This window comes from Panthera pardus, unplaced genomic scaffold, assembly GCF_024362965.1.
Source record: "Panthera pardus isolate Hobbes unplaced genomic scaffold, ASM2436296v1 HiC_scaffold_19, whole genome shotgun sequence".
NCBI lineage: Eukaryota > Metazoa > Chordata > Mammalia > Carnivora > Felidae > Panthera > Panthera pardus.
In genome coordinates this window covers 11549273-11569560 of record NW_026526754.1, presented here as the reverse complement: position 1 = coordinate 11569560, position 20288 = coordinate 11549273, and the positions used below count along the sequence as shown (strand labels likewise).

The following is a 20288-nucleotide window of genomic DNA, read 5'->3' as shown; positions in this document are numbered from 1 at the left end:
TTTTCATCACCCCAAGAGGAACCCCTTACCCAGGGCAACAAGTTATCGGCCACCTCTGAGAAAGCAGTCTCAGCAGTGGAGCAAGGACACAATTGACAGTGCAGGCTACACAGCAAAGGATGCGTTTGGAGGCAAAAAAAAAAAAGGGGAGAGAATGTGTCTAAACCAGGGAGGGGAGAGGTAAATTGTATGATGAAGGTCCTGGAGAAGATGGGGAGGAAAGCAGTGCACTGAAGCAGAATATAGAGACCTGTCCTCCCCAGGATGGGGAGAGAAGACCTTCATCTGAGGCAGTTGGGAAGGCGGTGGGCATGTGAGCTCAGTAGTCCACTTTCCCAGTTAGGGGTGCATGCAGGAGCTCGAGAGGGCATTGTGATCCCTGGGAGATGTACCCTGAGGTCACTGAAGGTTTGGAGTGAAGAAGTGGAGGAAGGAGAGGAAAGTGGCCCGTTAGAGAAAAAAGGGGACTGCTCTGGCCCTGTGGGTTTGAAGTGTGCTGGGGACAGGGACACTGCCTGCCGGGGCCTTACCAATCAGCTTCTGTTGCTGTTGAGCATCTTCGAGACAGTCCTTCAGCTTCTGGATTTCGGCCTGCAGGGCTCCACACTCTGCCCTGGACTTATCCTGCTTTACCTCCTGGATGGTGATTTCAAGTTCTGTTGTCATTCGTTGCTGCTTCTCCAACTCCATCTCCTTTTTCATGAGGCTGTTCTGAACCTGGGCCAATTCCTTCTCAAGCTCGTGCAACATCTCATCTTTCTCTTGGAGGATCTGAGGAAAGCAAAATGTGGATGCTGATAGAGGCCTCAGTAGTGCCCTGGTGAGGCCAGTTAGAGATTGTCTAGAGTCCTCTCCAGCCGCCGTCTTCTCTTGCGTGGACATCACAGTAGTCTCCTACCTCTGCTTCCTGCCTTAACTCAGGCTGCCCTCAACGCAGCAGCCAGGGAAGGGGTGGAGGATGGGGTCTCTGAAAGTTTAAGTCAGATCTCGTTCTGCCTCTACTCAGACCCTCCGATAGCCGTGTTCACTTAGTAAAAGGCCAAAGTCCTCACAATGACCTCCCAGGATGCTCATGATCTGGTCTGACCTCACCTCATGGCACCCCTACCCCTCTTGCCTTCAGCTTATCTCCTAGAATATTCTAAGCAGACTGCCGTATAAGGGGGCTCTTGCACTTGCTACTCCCTCTGCCTGGAATATTCTTCCTTAAGACCTTTGCCTGGGTGGCTCCCTCACTTCATTCAAATCTCTGCCCAAATGTTACCTTATCACAGAGGCCTTCCCTGACCACCCTGTGTGAAGTAGCCACAAAGCTGTTGTAAGAATTTATCAGTACCTGATATTGGCATTATATTATATATTAGTTCTGTGATTTGTTTATCGTCTCTCTCTTGGTATTAGAATGTAACCTCCAGGGGAGTAGGGATGTTGCATGTGTTATTATATTCTTTTTAAAAATGTTTACTTATTTATTTTGAGAGAGAGAGAGAGAGAGAGAGAGAGAGAGAGAGAGAGAGACAGAGAGGGGAAGAGCTTGAGCATGGAAGGGGCAGAGAGAGAGAGGGAGAGAGAGAATCCCAAGCAGGCTCCAGGCCATCAGCGCAGAGCCTGACAAAGGCCTCAATCCCAGGAATGTGAGATCATGACCTGAGCTGAAACTGAGTCAGACACTTAACCAACTGAGCCACCCAGCCACCCCTGTGTTATTATATTCTTTTTTTTTTTTTTTTAACGTTTTTTTTTTATTTATTTTTGAGACAGAGAGAGACAGAGCATGAATGGGGAGGGTCAGAGAGAGGGAGACACAGAATCGGAAACAGGCTCCAGGCTCTGAGCTGTCAGCACAGAGCCCGACGCGGGGCTCGAACTCACGGACCGTGAGATCATGACCTGAGCTGAAGTCGGACGCTTAACCGACTGAGCCACCCAGGCGCCCCTATTATATTCTTAATGCCTAGAATGGTGCTTGGCATACCACAGGAACTCAAAAATATTTGTTGACTGAATATATGAATGACTCAAAGCTGTTTACCCAGACTCCTTGCCTCTTGTGATCATCTCTCCGATATTTCCATTTTGACTAACGGATCCCCTCTAGACCTTCAAATGGGAGGTTTGAATGACCAGCCAGTCAATGGGTTGGATGATTTCTATTAGCTCTGATGGAAGTTTAGAGTTGGAATAGCACTGACTACACAAGCTTGCATTGGTTTCACAACCTTTCTGTCCTTACTTCCATTCGTAGGCTTTTCCAGGACCTTGACTTATGTTGGCAATTACAGATCTTCCAAGGCATAGTTCCATTAGTATTTTCAAACTGCCTTATTTGCATATTCATAAGATATTTGTCATTTTATAAATTGAAATTTCTTGAAATTCATAATAAGTTTACCACAGAATTTCTTTTTTTTAAAATATGAAATTTATTGTCAAATTGGTTTCCACACAACACCCAGTGCTCATCCCAACAGGTGCCCTCCTCAATACCCGTCACCCACCCTCCCCTCCCTCCCACCCCCCATCAACCCTCAGTTTATTCTCAGTTTTTAAGAGTCTCTTATGCTTTGGCTCCCTCCCTCTCTAACTTTTATTTTTGTTCTTCCTTCCCCTCCCCCATGGTCTTCCGTTAAGTTTCTCAGGATCCACATAAGAGTGAAAACATATGGTATCTGTCTTTCTCTGTATGACTTATTTCACTTAGCATAACACTCTCCAGTTCCATCCACGTTGCTATAAAAGGCCATATTTCATTCCAGAATTTCTTTCCACTATCAAGTACAAACAAAAGTATTTTATTTATTTATTATGTGCTATGAGAAATCCCAAAGAAGTGCTCAGAATTGCCTCTGGGCCTAAGGACCCCACAGTCTCACTGCTCCTGTGTTGACGGTCCCTGGGCTGTCACAGGGCGTGGGTACAGAGCTGCAGGGCCTGCTCTGGCCGGGGTCCAGCCTCGCACCTGTCCCACTGGTGGCTCTACCCAGAGGGCTCCTCTTGCCTTACCTTGTCTTTCTTCAAACCCAGCTTCTGGGTCTCAGTGAACTGGATCTGTAGCTCCTGCAGCCGCCGTTGCAGGATGATGACCTCCTTATCCTTCCTCTCCATGTGGGCGGATGTCTCCTCCCGCAGCCCGTGCAGGTCCAGCTCCAGCTTCATCATGTCTACAGCGGGATGGGGCATGTGCTTCTCGCTCAGAGGGGGCCTCTGGCTTCCTTCTGCCTCCCGCCCTGCCCCCACTGCTCCCTGGCTCACCCTTCATGATGTTCTTCTTCTGTTCGGACACGGCCTCTAGCTCCATGCGCAGGTCCTTCACCAGGTTCTGGTACTCCTCCACGTGCAGGCACTGGCTGTCTTTCTGCTCCTGCAAGTGCTTCAGTATCTGGGCAGATGGGAAAGGAGCAGGGCGGGATGAGGATATGGGGGAACAGTGCTTTCTAAAATGCTGACTCTCAGGGAACCTGGGTGGCTCAGTCGGTTAGGCATCCCACTGATTTTGGTTCAGGTCCTGATCTTACATTTGTGGGATTGACCCCGTGTTGGGCTTTGTGCTGACAGTGCAGAGCCTGCTTGGGATTCTCTCTCTCCCTCCCTCTCTGCACCTCCCCCTGCTCTCTCTCTCTCTCTCTCTCTCTCTCTCTCTCTCTCTCACACACACACACACACACACACACACACTCTCTCTCTCTCTCTCTCTCTCTCTCTCTCTCTCTTTCTGTCTCAAAATAAATAAACAAACATTTAAGTTGCCAAATGTCTAGAACTGGTGAATCCAGAGAAACAGAGAAGAATAGTAGGTGCCAGGGGCTGAGGGAAGGAGGATGGGGAGTGACTGCTCGTGGATATGGGGTTTCTTTTTAGAGTGATAAAAATATTCTGGAATTAGTGGGGATGGTGGCCCAACCTTGTGACTATTTTTAAACCACTGAACTGTATACTTTAAACAGTGAGTTTTAAAGTATGTCAATTATATCTCAATTTAAAAACATTAAAATAATAAAAAAATGTGGCAGACTTAGCATCCTCATGTAGAATGTGCACAAAAGCCTCCAGCCCTTCTGCCCTGTAACAATCAACAGTCACTGATGGAGCACCTACTATGTACTAGGCCCTGTCTCCTTCTGCCCTGTAACAATTGACAGTCATTGATGGGGCACCTACTATGTGCTAGGCACTATCCTAAGTGCTGGGGACAGTGGAACAAAAACCCCACAGACATGAATCCTTGCTGCCATTGAGCTGACCTTACAGTGGGGTGAGACAGACAAAGAGCCTAAGTAGTCACTTGCAGACAATGTCAACAGTTGATAGGTGCTATGGAAGAAACAGAGCAGCAAGAGGGGAATGGGGGTGTATGGGGGGATGGGGTTGTCATTATAAATAGAATGGACAGGTTGGCCCCACTGAGAAGGTGTCTCTGAGCAGGGAGTGAGCCATGCTGCAGTGTCTCTAGGTATCTGCAGACAGGGGAACTAGCCGGTGACCAGACTTTGGGGAGAGAACATGGGGAGGTCATGTGGTTAGAGGGATAGGTGATGGAGAGAGTAGGGGGACATGAGGTGAGAGGTCAGTGGGTGGTAGCATCATGGGGGGCTTGTAGTCCTCAGGCAAGGACTTTGGCTTTTTACCCCGAAGCAGGAGGCTGTAACTAAGAGAAGGTAGGAAGATGTGGTCGAGGAGGAGCAGTTAGTCATCTGGACATCAAGGGAGAGTTATGTGATTTCAGAGTTGTCAGGAAGAGGAGACTGCAGCATGAAGGTGGGCAGGGCAGGGGACAACTGGAGGAATATAGGGTAATCACAATATGATCCAGGTGTGGGCACTGCAGAGGCTCAAAAGCTCACTCTATGGGGTGCCAGAGTGGCTCAGTTGGTTAGGTGTCTGACTTGGGCTCAGGTCACAATCTTGTGGTTTATGAGTTCAAGCCCTGGATCGGGCTCTGAGCCAACAGTGCAAAGCCTTCCTGGGATTCTCTCTCTCATTCTCTCTCTCTCTCTCTCTCTCTCTCTCTCTCTCTCTCTCTCTCTGCCTCTACCCCACCTGCTCTCTTTTGCTCTCTCTCTCTCTAAAAATAAATAAATAAACTTAAAAAAAAAAGGCTCACTCTATGCCAGGCCAGCTGGGACCTGGATAGTGCCATTCCTAACAGAATATCCAGGTAACATGAAAGCTTTGGATAGGACACATAAAATGGCAGTGGAAAGTATAGTCTGTTTCATAGGGAAGTCTGCATCAATTTAAAAAATGTAGTGGTAAAAAGGCATTAGTGTTTCATTGATATAGAGTTTTGGTTTTGCAAGATGAGAATGTTCTAAAGATCTGTTGCACAACAATGTGAATATAACTTAACATGACTAAAATGTACACTTAAATGTGATTAAGATGGCAATTTAATGTTATATGTATTTTTGCCATTATAAAAAATAAGCGTATGGGAGAAATAAAGACATTTTTCAGACAAAAAAAAACAACAACCCAGGAGTGTTATGAGATCTTGCTGTAGGTCAGGACGTGAATAATATGGAACTGACCTTTAAAATAAATATTGACAGATGTCCAAGGAAGAACTCCAAAATTCGATACTGATCCTTCATTCATTTAAACTTTCTGGTGTCAGAAAGTCCTGGAAAGAGAAGAGTCTCCATCCCTTCAGTATAGGACTCTTGGAGAGCTTATATGTGTTGTTCACTCTCCCTGCTACCTGCCTTTGCCTGCCCACAGTATGGCCTCAGGTGGCTGCCTTTGCCTTGGATCCCAGGTTCAGGTATGACTGACTTAAGATCTCACCAAGGAAATGCAAACTGGTGCAGCCACTGTGGAAAACAGTATGGAGGTTCCTTAAAAACTTTTTTTTTTAATTAGATTTTTAAATGTTTATTTATTTTTGAGACAGAGAGAGAGACAGTGTCTGAGCAGGGGAGGGGCAGAGACAGAGACACACACAGAATCTGAAGCTAGCTCCAGGCTCTGGGCTGTCAGCACAGAGCCTGATGTGGGGCTCAAACCCATGAACCACGAGATCAGGAACTCAGCTGAAGTTGGATGCTTAACCAACTGAGCCACCCAGGCACCCCTGAGGTTCCTGAAAAACTTAAAAATAGAACTGTCTTGGGGCGCCTGGGTGGCTCAGTCGGTTAAGCATCCGACTTCAGCTCAGGTCACGATCTCACCGTCCGTGAGTTCGAGCCCCGCGTCGGGCTCTGGGCTGATGGCTCAGAGCCTGGAGCCTGCTTCCAATTCTGTGTCTCCCTCTCTCTCTGCCCCTCCCCCGTTCATGCTTTGTCTCTCTCTGTCTCAAAAATAAATAAATGTTAAAAAAAAAATTAAAAAAAAAAATAGAACTGTCTTATGATCCAGCAATTGCACTACTGGGTATTTACCCAAAGAATACAAGGAGAGTAATTCAAAGGGATACATGCACTCCTATGTTTATAGCAGCATTATTTACAATTAGCTGAGATACGGAAGCAGCCCAAATGACCATCAACTGACGAATGGATAAAGAAGATATGGTATATTCCATATACAATGGAATATTATTCAACCACAAAAAAGAATGAAATCTTGCCAGTTGCAATGACATGGATAGAACGAGAGGGTATAATGCTAAGCAAAATATGTCGGTCAGAGAAAGACAAATGCCATGATTTCACTCATATTTGGAATTTAAGAAACAAGACAAATAAGCAAAGGGGAAAAGAGATAGAGATAGAGATAAAGAGAATCAAAAAACAGATTCTTAATTATAGAGTACAAACTGAAGAGGGGAGGTGGGTGAGGGAGTGGGTTAATAAATAGGTGATGGGGATTAAGGAGTGCACTTGTCATGATAAGCACTAACTGATGTACAGAATTATTGAATCACTGTATTGTATACTTGAAATTAATATAATGTTGTGTGTTAACTAACCGGAATGAAAATAAAAACTTAAGGGGCACCTGGGCGGCTCAGTTGGTTAAACATCTGACTCTCGGGTTTTGGCTCAGGTCATGACATGTCTGGTCTAACAGTTCAGAGCCTGCTTGGGATTCTCTCTCTCCCCCTCTCTCTGTCCTTCCCTTGCTATCTCTCTCTCTCTCTCTCAAAATAAATAAACATCAAAAAAAAAAAAAAACTTAAAAAAAAAGATCTCACCGAGGAGAGCACTGAACCTAGCTTTGGCTACTAGTTGGTCAAATCTTGCTATTTGTTTACATGGTTTAAATGCTTATTCACTGTTAGAAACAATTTTTGAGATGGCTTTGAATTTTGAAAATAATGAGTTTTTGAAAAAAAGGACTGATTGTGAATAGATAATCTTCCCTAAATTTGGTGTTCTTCAACTCCAACCAGAAACTAGAAAGCTGGATGGTCCTTTTGAACCTAGCAAGCCAAGAGGAGTCTCTGTCTTATTTAGGAGTACTGTTGAAAGGGGGTTAAGAAGCAGGTGCAATTCCAAAATTCAGCCACAAAATTGAATACTGCCAGACACATTCGTTGGGACTTGGCATACATTACATACAGTATCTTTGTGACAGGGCCAACCAAGGTCACACAAATACAGAAATGAAAAATAAGCAAGAAAACCCAGAATCAAACTCAACTACATTCGACACCCCAGGCACAAATAAGCAAAAGTTCGCCTACCTTTTTAATGTCTTCACAATCTTCTGAGGAGCTAGGAGGATGTCTGTGTGTGGCTGTATAGGAAGCAAAATCTGCTTGTAATTTTATCAAAGCCTCTTCACGCTCCAGAACCTGCGTATAAGTATAGGTCAGTCATGCTGGGTGATCAACAGAATGTGATTATTACTAGACTAATTTTGCAGGGTGTTCCTTTTTTCAGCCTAAGTTCATTGTAATATTATACAAGTTATCACACACTTCCTGTGAGCTTAGTTCAGAGAAAGAATTAGGTTCTCAATCTTACATCAAGGTTCAGTAAGGCATAGGCAGTGGTTTGTCTCAAGTCTGTCAGTGGCCACATTTTGGACTCCCTCCTGAACCTCTGTGTGGTCTAGTTTATGAGGCAGAAGGTTCTTTAAAAACTGTGATGGAAAAACATACCTGATGTATCAGAGGACAGGATTCAAAGTTCAAGAATTAAAGAAGGAAGTTTCTTATGCAGTGGGTGGATGTGTATGTACTTTAAAAAAAATTTAAAAAGCATGAAAATTTTGTTCTTATTGGTTGAAAATAATTCAAACAAAACCCAAATCATCAAAAATAAGTGAAATCTCCTCTCCATTTAGTCTCCCTTCTCTCCCTTCCACTAGGGGGCAGTGGGTACTATGGGCAATTTACTGTACGTACTTCCATAATATGATCAAAGAGTTTAAAAAACAAAAGTGGAACTGAACTACTCATAGTATTTTGCAACCTTTCTCAACAATATATCACAAACATCCTTCTACACAGTCCTTACAGATCTACTTAATACTTTTTCTTGGCTGCATATTACTCTACAGTATGGATATCTCTTTAACCATTTTAAAAAAATTTCTTCAACCATTTCCCTATTGATGAACACTTAGGTTGTTGTGTGAGAGATTTTAAGTCTCTTTAGAATCTTGAACTTAGTGTGGGTTCGGGGGATGCATCCATGGAGAATATGAACAAAAGGTGGGGGCAAGTATAATTAAGATATTTGAGGAGTCTTGGGGAAAGAGATTACTTTAGGTGACACTTTTCCCCTCCTTTCTTTCTTCATGGCATTATTTTTGGTGTCTCAGAAAAATGTTCTAGAAGTCACTTACCAAAGCATTACTGCAGGCTAGTTTATTTCGAAGTTCCTGGATTAGATCATCCTGTTCAGAGACCTTTTGCCAGACTTCAGACAGTCGTTTCAGGGTCTCCTGATGCTCTTGAATCATGCAGGAAGAAGTATATATACGCACCTTTGAATGGTCACCCTTATTCTCAGGGTCCTGGGATATTTAGAAATAATGGGTTGGTTTTGTTCATGATATTCGAGTTAACTTCAGAATAACAGAAGCACGGAAAATCTCTTTGCTCTATATTCTAAAAGTTCATGTTCATATATGTGAATCATATCTCCCTAAGTTAAAGAAAAAAATTAACCAGTGCATACACGTGGTGAAAACTTCAAACAGTTCATAAGAGGATACACTGAAAAGTTAGTCTTCCATCTTGACCCTCCATGACCCAGTTCTCTTCTTCTATGACAGTCTGTGTTACCAATTTTGGGGGGTATCCTTCCAGGGATATTTTATGTATATACATATATATACATCGGTATATATACTGAGTTGGCACTTCAGAGTAATGGGAAAGAGGTTCAACAAATCAAGTTGGGACAGCTGGAGACCCCTCTTGGAAAACACAAAATTATGTATATCTATATTTATCTATCTACCTATATATGTAGATTCTCTCTCTCTCTCTCTCTATCCATCTATATCAATTCCAAATAGACTAAAGATAAAAACATGGAAGTACAAATCTACAAAAGTGCTAAAAAGAAAATGAGGTAAACTTTTATGATCTTGGGGGTAGAGAAGGTCTTCCTAAGCATGAAATCAAATCTCGAATCTATCAAGGAGGCTTCAGAGATTTAACTCCATAAAAATTTAAAATTTCTGTATAGTGGCGTGCCTGGGTGGCTCAGTCAGTTAAGCGTCCGACTTCGGCTCAGGTCATGATCTCACAGTTCGTGAGTTCAAGTCCCGCATCAGGTTCTGTGTTGACAGCTTAGAGCCTGGAGCCTGCTTCAAATTCTATGTCTCCCTCTCTCTCTGCTCCTCCTCTGCTCATGCTCTCTCTCCTTCAAAAATAAATAAAAACACTAAAAATTTTTTTTTAAAACAATAAAAAAATTTCTATATAGTGACAAATACCATTAGTAAAGTAAAATGAAAAGGTACAAACTGGGAGAAGGTATTTGTCACATATGTAATACAGCACTATTACACGTAGTATATTAAGAAGTTCCTGTAAGTTGATACACAGAAGACTAAATACCCAATTAAAAAATAGTTTAAGGATTTAAATAAGTAATTCATCAAACAGATATCCATATGACCGATACACTCATGAGCAGTGCTCAATATTTGTCAGCATGGAGGTGTGGGCACTGTGATGTGCCTCCCGGGCTGGGAGGTCTGCCCTGAGACAGCCCTCAGTTGTCAGCCCTTTTTGGGGATTGCCTGGGCTGAAGAAAACTGCTTTGCCCAAAGTCATGCCTCTTCCTAGGGGCAGCTCACACTCAAAACTGATCAACATGGAGCTAGACGGTTAGCTCCTTTCCCCCAATTTGGGCCCCTTTTGAAGGTCTGTTCAGCCCCAGAGCTCCCCACAGGGTTGGCTAAGGCCTTTGTTGGGACTGCATCACAGCTCAGCTTCTCCCCCTGCTCAACCTTGTTTCCTTCTCCTTCCTGTCACAGGTGCTGATACCCAGGGATCTCCCTACCAAAATGTACTGCTTGCCAATTTGTCTCAGAGTCTGCTTGGTGGGGAGCCCAACCTGCAACTGTTAGAATTAAAGGAAATGAAAACTGTAATGAAACACTTTTTTTTCCCCATGCATCAGGTTAGCAAAATGTAAAAAGACTGAAAACATAACCATGGGAGTGAGAGGAAGTAAGCTCCCTTTATTATTGTTGGTAAAGGTGTAAACTGGGAGAACCTTTTTGACATTCAATTTAGAAGTATCTTTAAACATTAAAAATAAGCATATCCTTTGACTCAGCAATCCTACTTCAGGAAATTATCCCATAGGAATAAGGATGTTCATTATAGCTTGTTTGTAATAGACAAAATAGGTCAGTAGATGGTATAGTCATACCATAGAATACAAGGAAATGGAAATTGTCAAGATCTACATTTAAAAGGCAAGGTGGAGAACCACATTTATGAAATGACCCATTTATATAAAAAGAAAATCCTAACCATTTATATATGTAACTGTATGACAAAAGACTGAGGAAGATTCCCAACAGATTTTTCAAATGATTACCTAAGGGGAGGAGGGGGGGTGGGGTAGAGGAGGCTGAAGGCAGGCTTTCAAGTTTAATCTCTGTAATTCTGTCTAGAGAGCCTACATTGTTGTATTACTTGTGTAATTAAAAAAAGCAATTAAAGGAAAAAAAGGGGATTCAGGCATTTTGGCTCTTCTTTGTTATCTTTTATGGGTTTCTCCCCGTTTGACCCTGAGGTATGGTATGCATGAGTCCTGTGACCTACATGAGCCCCCCAGCCAGAATCCCCCCATGAGAACATGGAAGATTTGAGAGTCCAGTTATTAGAAATGCTGCATCTTTTTATTAATTAAGGAGCTTCAAAATTCCTAGGGAGGAATCTTAAAGGAGATGTAAAGGCTGGAAATTGAAAGCTGAGGGCTCCAACACTGAAGGGAGGGAACGACATCTGGTTGAAGGTTTGGGTTTCCCTCAGAGGAAGCAGGGACTGTTAGCAGGGACAACCAGGAAGCACGTCCACTTGCTGGAGTGCCTGGTCTGAGTGGTCTGGGGTGAGTCCTACCTGACTGACGATCCCGCTGAGCTCCCCCTCCAACATCTTCACTTGGCACTCCAGTAACTCAATGTTGCTTAGGGAAGTCTGGTATTTATCCCTGTAGAGGTTTAGGCTCCTTTCTAGGGAGATGATCTTGTCCTCGGCCAAAGCAAGTTGCTCCTGTGCCAAATGGAGCTTCTCCCCTGTGTTCTCATTATGATTTCCCATTTCCTCCTCATAGATAATCACCTGTTGGTGTAGGAATGAAACCACACTGAACTCATGGAGGCATCTCATGAGGAAAGAGCACGGGTATCAGACCCCACGCAGAGGAGTCTTATGTCTTAACTAGAAGCCCAGATGTTGAGAATAGGCCCAGCACAGATTTAAAAGCTATGATATACAATATCAGAATGTTAATGATTAGAAATAAAAAAAAAAGATGGTCCTATTTGGATGGTAAACTTCTTAAAGGCAGGGGCCATTTTCTATTTCCCATTCTGCCTGGCATGTAGTAAAAACTCAATAACAACTTGTCAGTTGATTAATATGAATGCATTTCTATAGCTCCATTTTTTTAAGGGCTTGAAATGCCAGTATTCTTTCCTTCCCAGGTATTCTCTAGAGATCAATTTAGAAAAAGTGGAGCCCCTCATGCACACAGCAAAGTTCCTGAGAGACCATGGGGGAACAACCCCAAATTCCTCTGGGACTTGCACAATTCTTATCTAGATTCCTTTCCTTCCTAATCAGTTAATTAGTCAAACAACTGACAGGTATTTATTGAGTGCTCATAAGCAATGTCTTGGGTGTTGAGGGGATATGTTGAGGGGATAATTTGGGGGAATATGTGATTTATAACTAGCAAACAACTGTCTAGAGTTGTGTGTGCTAGGTTGTATGGCTAGAGTTATATGTATTGAAGGAGAAAAGAGCGGGAGGGTCATCAAGGAATGTTTCATCTTGGTTCAAATAGTTCAGTGTAGAAACTGGATAGAACGCATTCTGTAAGTCTAAGCTATTTATTGCCATTTGAAGTTCCTCTTAGGAAAAGGTCACTTAGTTTGAGATGTTTATTAGATAAGGGAAAGAGGAAAGGAATATTTATGTTCAAATGTCTATAACCGAAGCTGTCAGTGACTTGCTCACATCCCCTTGGCACTCACCATTCCTTTGCATGCTAAATGCATTCCAACCACAAACATCTTCAACTCATTGCCTGAGGGATGCTCTGGCCTCAGGAGCCCACTCAAGCAGAGGAGAAAGACAAGGCAGGTTACAAGTACTGGGGAGTTAAAAGCCTCAGGTGCATCCTTCAACCACTGACTGGGTGGGTTGGCATGGGATCACCACGTTCTACACTTTCTCCCAGGGTTCTCCAGAGGGCATGAACCCCAGGTGCCCACAGCAGGGGTCTTGTGATTTTCTTTATGGGCTTCCTGCCTTTCTTTGACTCACTTCCCCACTCTCTCTCCGGGATCACCTCCTGAATAAACTACTTCCATTCATTTCCTTGTCGTAGACTCTCTGTTGGGAAACACAACCTTCCACAAAGTTTAATGCTACTGAGTAACAAAGTATTGAGGAAACTTGGCAGAATGTTGAGAGTAATTTTTTCCAATGCTTTCCTTGTGTGAGATCTTTGTCAGTGACTGCTACTTGCCAGATCCCACATCAACTCTCCCCCTCCTCCTTCATAGTTGAAACTTGACTTCATTTGGGATGGCAGTGCACCTCACTAAAATACATTTCCTTGGCTTTCTAGAAACTAGCTGTAGCCATATGACTAACTCTGGCCCATGATGCATAAATGAAAGTGTTGTGTGGGGCTTCTGGAAGGTGTCCTTAAAAGAGAAGAGTGTCTTTTCCTCTCCTCCTCCTCCCTTGCCCCCATCCTGATTATTTGCCCCCATCACAGGATGTGAAGTTTGGAGCTCCAGCAGCCATCTTAGGAGACCTAAAAAATGGAAGTCTGGAGCTGATGATGGTGGACCCAAAAGATAGGACCCTAGAATTGCAGTTCCCGAAATAGTCCTAGACCATCCACCTCCAGCCATCTTAGCACTATCCTAGAGAGTCTCTGGAATTTTATCTCAAAAGGCAAAGGAAGAAAATACCAGGGGAGGCTGCCTGTCTCATTACATAGAACCTGTAGTTTTTACTGCTGCTAGTGCTACCACTGCTTAACTGGCTTAAATTCTATAGTTTTGGTCTTTGGAATTGACTCGGGATTCCACAAGGATGCTCTTTCTGGTTTAAAAAATACTATCCTGGCACATGAATAGAAATGAATGTACAGAATATACTTAAGTCTCTATGATCTAAAACTCCAGTCTGAAAAAATGACCAATCTGGTACTCTCAGTGATTGACTCAGACTCAATGTCTGGTTATCTTATCAACTATCAAAGTGCTAAAAATTTATATATTATCAAAATCTTATTTTTCTAAAAATGGTTCATTTAATGGATTTTATGCCTCTTTTTTATAACCCTCAGAGACCTAGAGTCTTTTGCATTTAAATTGCAATGGTAATAGGATGGAAATGATGGACCTATATGCACACCACACATACACACACCGTGTGCCCCACATGTATCGTTAGTGGAGCTCTCATTTATGCCATTCTGTTTAGTTCCCTCTGTTTGGTTTCAAAAAGAATGAGAATTAAAGAGGGAACATTGATAAAACCTGCTCAGGATATTGGGAAGTTCTCTGTAAGCCCACTGTCTGTTTTCTAGTAGGTACGACCTGATTTCTGTAGGTACATGGGCAAGGAGACATTTCCATAGTTATTCTATGTATACCTCATCTTCTTTTAGTTTGCAGTGATGGTGGAGAAGAACCAGGTCAGAAGTCTGCTTTTCTAGGACGGACTGATACTGTAGGAGGGAACAGTAAGAAGTCTGTAGCTCTTCTGTGCGAAACTCCAGTTCTTGCTGGAGAGCAAGCAATTTTTTCTTGAGTTGTTGGAGTTGCCTCAGATGGCACTGCTTACTGGGCTCAAACTCCATCCGCGGCTCCTTGAATGCTAGCACTTGCTTCTTATTCTGCAATTGAGATCAAATATATGGAAAGAACTTTAGGTTGTCGCTCAGTTTGCATTCATTCTTTGATTTTTTTCACTTGTCCAACAATTCACATCCATCTATAGTCATCCTTTCATCCACAGAACACTTACTAAACACTTCACTGTATTCACAATGAAAAATCATTTTATATTTCCATCCTGTAAGGAGGATTTGAAAGAAAAAAAAAAAAACCTAGGTCTTTCTTACTATTTGGATCTACCAGGCGTATTATTTGGGCCAGAAGAAAAAAACATACAGCTAAAGAATCTAGAAAGTAGTATAAAGATACACATGTTAATATGGGTTTGTTTGTTTGTTTGTTTGGTCTTCAATTTAAAAATAACCTAACTGACCTAGAATGTAGTGAATTTCTGGTCAGTGTTCTTGGACTGAACTCGATTATTAAAAATGCTCAGATAAAAAGGCAAACTCGGGGCGCCTGGGTGGCTCAGTCGGTTAAGTGGCCGACTTCGGCTCAGGTCATGATCTCACAGTCTGGCGTCGGGCTCTGTGCTGACAGCTCAGAGCCTGGAGCCTGTTTCAGATTCTGTGTCTCCCTCTCTCTGACCCTCCCCCGTTCATGCTCTGTCTCTCTCTGTCTCAAAAATAAATAAACGTTAAAAAAAAAAAAGGTAAACTCTTGGGGAAACAGCTTTTTGGAATGCTGGGAAATGGGAGGCAGAGCTATCACTCAGGGACATCTGGGCACAGACTCTGTTGTCTCCTCCTGAAGGAAGATGTGACCCTGTAGATGCTGAGTGTGTGTGTGTATGTATGTGTGTGAGAGACACAGACAGGGAGAGAGACACACACAGAGAGAAATAGAGAGAGATAGAGAGAGAGAGAGAGAGAGAGAGAGAGAGAGAGAGAGAGAGAGAGAGATCTTTTCCTGCTAATCCACAGTCAACATGAAAAGCTGCTATAGACCCATCTTATGTTTTTACTCATTCATTCAATAAACATACATTGAGCACCTGCTTTGTATCAGGTATACTGCTGGTAGGATGTATCCCTGAGGTATTTATTACAGTACAGTTGAGGTCTTTGCACTCAAGTTTCTATATTTGCTTGCCCAACATCCTTGATGACATATGAAAGAGAGGTGGATGAAGAGGGTGGCCCATGGGCATTCCTTAACTCCCATTTCTGCTTATTATCCTCCTATTCATTCTTTAAAACTGTCCAATTCTTGCTTTCCTTGTTTTCCCTGCAAAGTTGCCTTTGCACCAATACCATACACTTTACTGGCATGTCTTTAATATGGCATTTTACATTCCACCTTGCATTGCAGTGACCTCTGTATATCTTAACTTCTAATTAGATTATAAACTCCTGGAGGCCAGGGGCCATGTCTGCTTCTATAGGACATAGAGATTTATACACAGTTAGGTATTAAAGGAAAGTAGGAAGTAAAACAGAGAACAGACAACATCATTGGCTCCCAAAAATGTGAGCTTGTGGTCTCGGGCTAATTAACAGAGTACTTTCAAATTTTTAAAAAATTAACATTTTTACAGTGTTATTGAAGTATACTTTATATATCATAAAATTCAACCACTGTAAGTGTACAGTTCAATGATTTGTTGAAAATTTATATAGTTGTGCAACCATTTTACAATCTGGTTTTAGAACATCTCCATCACCTCAGAAAATTCTCTCATGCCCATTTGTCACTCCTGTTCCTACCCCAGCTCCAGGCAACCACTAATCTGCTTTCTGCCTCTATGGATTTGCCCTTTCTAGACATTTCATATAAATGGAATTGTATGTCATCTTTTGTGTCTGTCTTCTTTCACTTAGCATAATGTTTTTGAGGTTCATCCAGGCTATAGAAAGAATCAGTATTTTGTTCTTTTTTTTTTTTATTGCTGAATAGTATGAATATACCATATTTTGTTTATCTGTTCACCAGTTGATAGATATTTGGATTGTTTCAGCTTTTGGCTATCCTGAATAATGCTGCTATGAGCATTAACATAGTAGCCATCTGCAGATGTGATATTTTCCTTTAATTTGTTTAGCAAACATTATGGTGTACCTACTATGTGTCAAGCACGGTACCAGATATTGGGGATATAGAAGCATATAAAACAGAATACCTGCCTTCATGCATTTTTCATCTAGTGGGGAGGGGGGAATCAGCAAATTAAGTAAGTAAATAATGTAGTGTATTAAAAGGAAAAAGTGCTATGGAAGAGAGTAAAGCAGGGGAGAGGGATGAAGAATGCTTGCATGGAGGGAACTGTAATTTTGAATTAAGAATTTTAACGGAGGACCAAATTGAGAAGGTGGTATTTGAGCTAAGATTTGAAGGAGGCAGGGAAAGAGCCTGGTGGGAATCTACAGCAGGAACATTCCAGGGAGAGATAACGGCTTGGGCTAGGGCTTGGAGGTGGGAGATGCCTGGTGGTGTCTGAGGAATCACTTTGTTCTGGCTGGAGCAGAGAATGGGGGAGAGTGGTACCAGATGAGGTGAGAAAGAAAGAGAGGTGAGGTCCTTTCAGGGCCACATAGTCCATTCTAAAAACTTTAACTTTTCCTTTCAGTGAGATAAAAGGTCATTGGAAGGTACTGAACAGACAAGTGAAATGATATCCTTTAGATGTTACAAAGGCCCAGATGTTACACACTGCCCATTCTACTGAAAATCAACTGTAGGGAGGCAAAGACTGAAGCAGAGAGACCAGCAAAGAGGCTGCTACAAGAATCCAGGCAAGAAGGGACGGTGGCATGGACCAAGGTGGAAGTTGGGAGAAATGGCTGGATTGTAAATATGTTTTGAAAATAGATTCCATAGGATTGGTTGCTGTGTTGGATGGTCGGAGATGATGATCATCCAAGGCAAATCGACTCCAAGGTTTTGGTCTGAGTAACTGGAGAGACTGAAGTTTAATGAGATTAATTTTGTGAGAACTGGGACTGAAAAGAGGGAAAACTTTCTCTAGTGAGAGTGAGTGGGGTGGCTCAGGTAAGAGAAGGGAAGCTCGGCCCAGCTCAAAAGGAGAAAGACAAAAGCTAATTGTGTCAGTTCATTCTGAATGAGAAGGCTGAAAATGGACCATTGTGGTCACCAGCAAAAGAAATCCTAGACAAAGACAAGCCAAACTTTTGGCCTGAATATCTGGTGTATGTGGCTGAAGGGAAGTTAATGATGACTTCTTTCTTAGGCCAAACAAAGCAGAATTTTGTATTTACTCTGTGCAGCTATAATTGCCAACATTTAGATGGAATATTTTTAGTTAAGTGTTCTCATTCTTTTCAAAATAAGAATGTTGCTATTCTTGGGGTGCCTGGGTGGCTCAGTCGGTTAAGCATCCGACTTCGGCTCAGGTCATAATCTCATGGTTCGTGGGTTTGGGGCCTGCAATGGGCTCTGTGCTGATAGCTCAGAGCCTGGAGCCTGCTTCGGATTCTGGGTCTCCCTCTCTCTCTGCCCCTCTGTCCCCTCCCCAACCCCCAATAAATAAACATTAAAAAAATTTTTTTTTAAATGTTGCTATTCTCAGAACTCATCGATGAATGAGGTTCAAAGAGAAGGGACTTGGGAGTGGTATGTGGGTGTGTGTGCATGCACACATACATGTATAGGGGGATGTTCTCAACTGCCAAAGTCTTCTGTCTCTGCAGGTAAGCTGGGGGTGGAAAGCTACTTGGAAAAAGACATGGTCAAGAATAAATATTAAATGTGGCTAGAGCCAAAACAAGGGGGTGAACATCCTGGGGTAGGGTTAATTCAGAGGGCTTATTTTAGTGAAGCAGATAACCAACAAAATCCTTATCAAATTTTTCCCAAATTCAGTTTTTCTTGGCTTTGTTGAAGTTGATTTGATCTCTGAAAATTATAAAAACTGGATTCCTGGTCCCTCCAGTACTTCTGTGTAACTGTTGATTTGGACCTGCCTCTCTAGTGATGGATATATATGACCCAGTTGAAAACAAACTGTGCTCTCTTCACTGTTCATTCTTTCTTAGTTTCCCCTTATTTCCAAGTCCCTATTTTCTCTTCATCACACAAAAGAATGAAAGAAGTGCTCTTTGTTCATTTTTTTTTAAAGTCAAACTTTTTCTTTAGGGTTTCCCCTCCTAGAACGTGGTACATCATCTAATCTTAGGTGTGTTCATAATTGTTCTGTGGCTTGAAAGCCTCCTGTAGATAAAGAATGTCATTTCCTATGTGTATAAAGCTCAGAAAACTGTTAGTGATACTGGTGAACTGTTAGTTCCAATTTCTCTTCCCCAGAGGTCATGTTGAGTCTTCTGGGTTTAATTTTGGTTTGAGGTAACATGATAGGCCAACCAGATGATGAGAGTTCGTTCAAATCTTCCAGTACAGGGCAAACATAATGCCTGGCCAAATTTGTCTGGTTTTGAAGATCCAAAGAACTACCCATATCTGCAGAGAAACTAGAGTTTCCTTGATGAGAATTTTAAACATTTGTACACTATAGATACCAATGTGTTTAGAGGTCAAATTTAAAAGTCTTGGAGAAATGCCTGGAATTGTTTGAGACCTATTAAATTTCTACTTATTTATTCTTAAGTATTCAAAAGATTATTTTGTCTTAATTCTAAATTAATAGAAAATGACATGTTATGGATTAAGTCTGCATTTCACTTACAGATGTGCCAAAGAGCAGTATGAGAAAGGCATCAGTGCATTTTCTACTGCCTCTTGTCTTCTTTTTTTTTTTTTTTTTTTTAAGTTTTCTTTCTAGTGAAGACATATATATTTTATGAGATTCTGCTTTGACCTTTAAACTGAGATTTGGAGAAAATAAGCAAGTTGGAAGTAATCTTCTGGAAGTAAGATTAGTTCTTGAAGTTACCATTCAGAGTTGAATGGTTCCAGAAGGCTGTTAGGTCCACCATGTTTCTCAGACAGATTTCTATCCAGGCCTCAGGTGTTTTAAAAGATGGAGAGCACTGGCCACCTGTAGGAACCTGTTGCCATATTTAGTCAATTTCTCAGCCCTACTTATGGTCAAAGAGATTATAGCTATTGCTCTTTCCTTGCCTATGTGGCTACTTGATCACAGAAGGAAATTAATTGGCCTGGCATGATTTGCCTTTTGAGAAGTCACTTTGGTTTCTACCCAATACTTTGTGCTTTTCAAGTTGATGCTAATTGATTGATGTTAAGTTCTATATTTTCCCTGATATTGAAGTTAAGCTGACAGGTCTATAATTACCAGGATTGTCCTTTTTCCCTTTTTAAAAAGATGAGCACTTCATTTACCCTTTTTCAGTCTACAGGGACTTTCTTTATCCTCTTGAGTTCTCAAAAATAATCGCTAGCAGCTATGTAATAACACCTGCCAATTCCTTAAGTACTCTTCAAAGTATGTCATCAGGTCCTGCTGATTTGCCTAAAGCCGGCTTTTCAAAATACTTTTTAACCATTTTATTCCCTATTCTAGTTTGCACTCTCTTCTGTCTCAGGTTGGCATTGCTCTGATAACTGGATCCCTGCTGCCTTTTCCCCTTCATTTAAGAACTGAAACTCTCATCTTTCCCCAGTCATTGTCATGAACTTCTTTATTTTAGAGGTGTTAAGCGAGGTATTTTCTCTGTAACTCTAGTTTAGCCTTTTATCACTAGATTAGTTTGTCTGTTACTTTTCATATCTTCTACAAGTTACATTTCTTGTACTTTCTTGTATTGGTAGAGTGTAAAACTGTGTGTTTAAGTGACATGCATTTCTTTTGGATACATCTTCATGGTTCAGACATTTTTCTTATCAATGATCTCTGCTTATCAGAGATTCCCTTT

The 20288-nt window shown here is 42.0% G+C and overlaps 1 protein-coding gene across 7 annotated transcripts in view; it reads right to left on the bottom strand.

Moving 5' to 3' along the window:
* The window catches only part of PMFBP1 (polyamine modulated factor 1 binding protein 1), a 51179-nt gene that overhangs the window by 19343 nt on the left and 11548 nt on the right, over window positions 1-20288 (bottom strand). For all 7 annotated transcript variants that reach the window (XM_053906612.1, XM_053906610.1, XM_053906611.1 and 4 more), the window contains 7 exons: window positions 14256-14498; window positions 11477-11698; window positions 8734-8904; window positions 7625-7735; window positions 3253-3379; window positions 3004-3161; window positions 531-771 (listed from right to left, as the gene is read on the bottom strand). In XM_053906612.1, coding sequence (XP_053762587.1) covers window positions 531-771; window positions 3004-3161; window positions 3253-3379; window positions 7625-7735; window positions 8734-8904; window positions 11477-11698; window positions 14256-14498 — 1273 coding nt within the window. The remainder of the gene's footprint in view (window positions 1-530; window positions 772-3003; window positions 3162-3252; window positions 3380-7624; window positions 7736-8733; window positions 8905-11476; window positions 11699-14255; window positions 14499-20288) is intronic.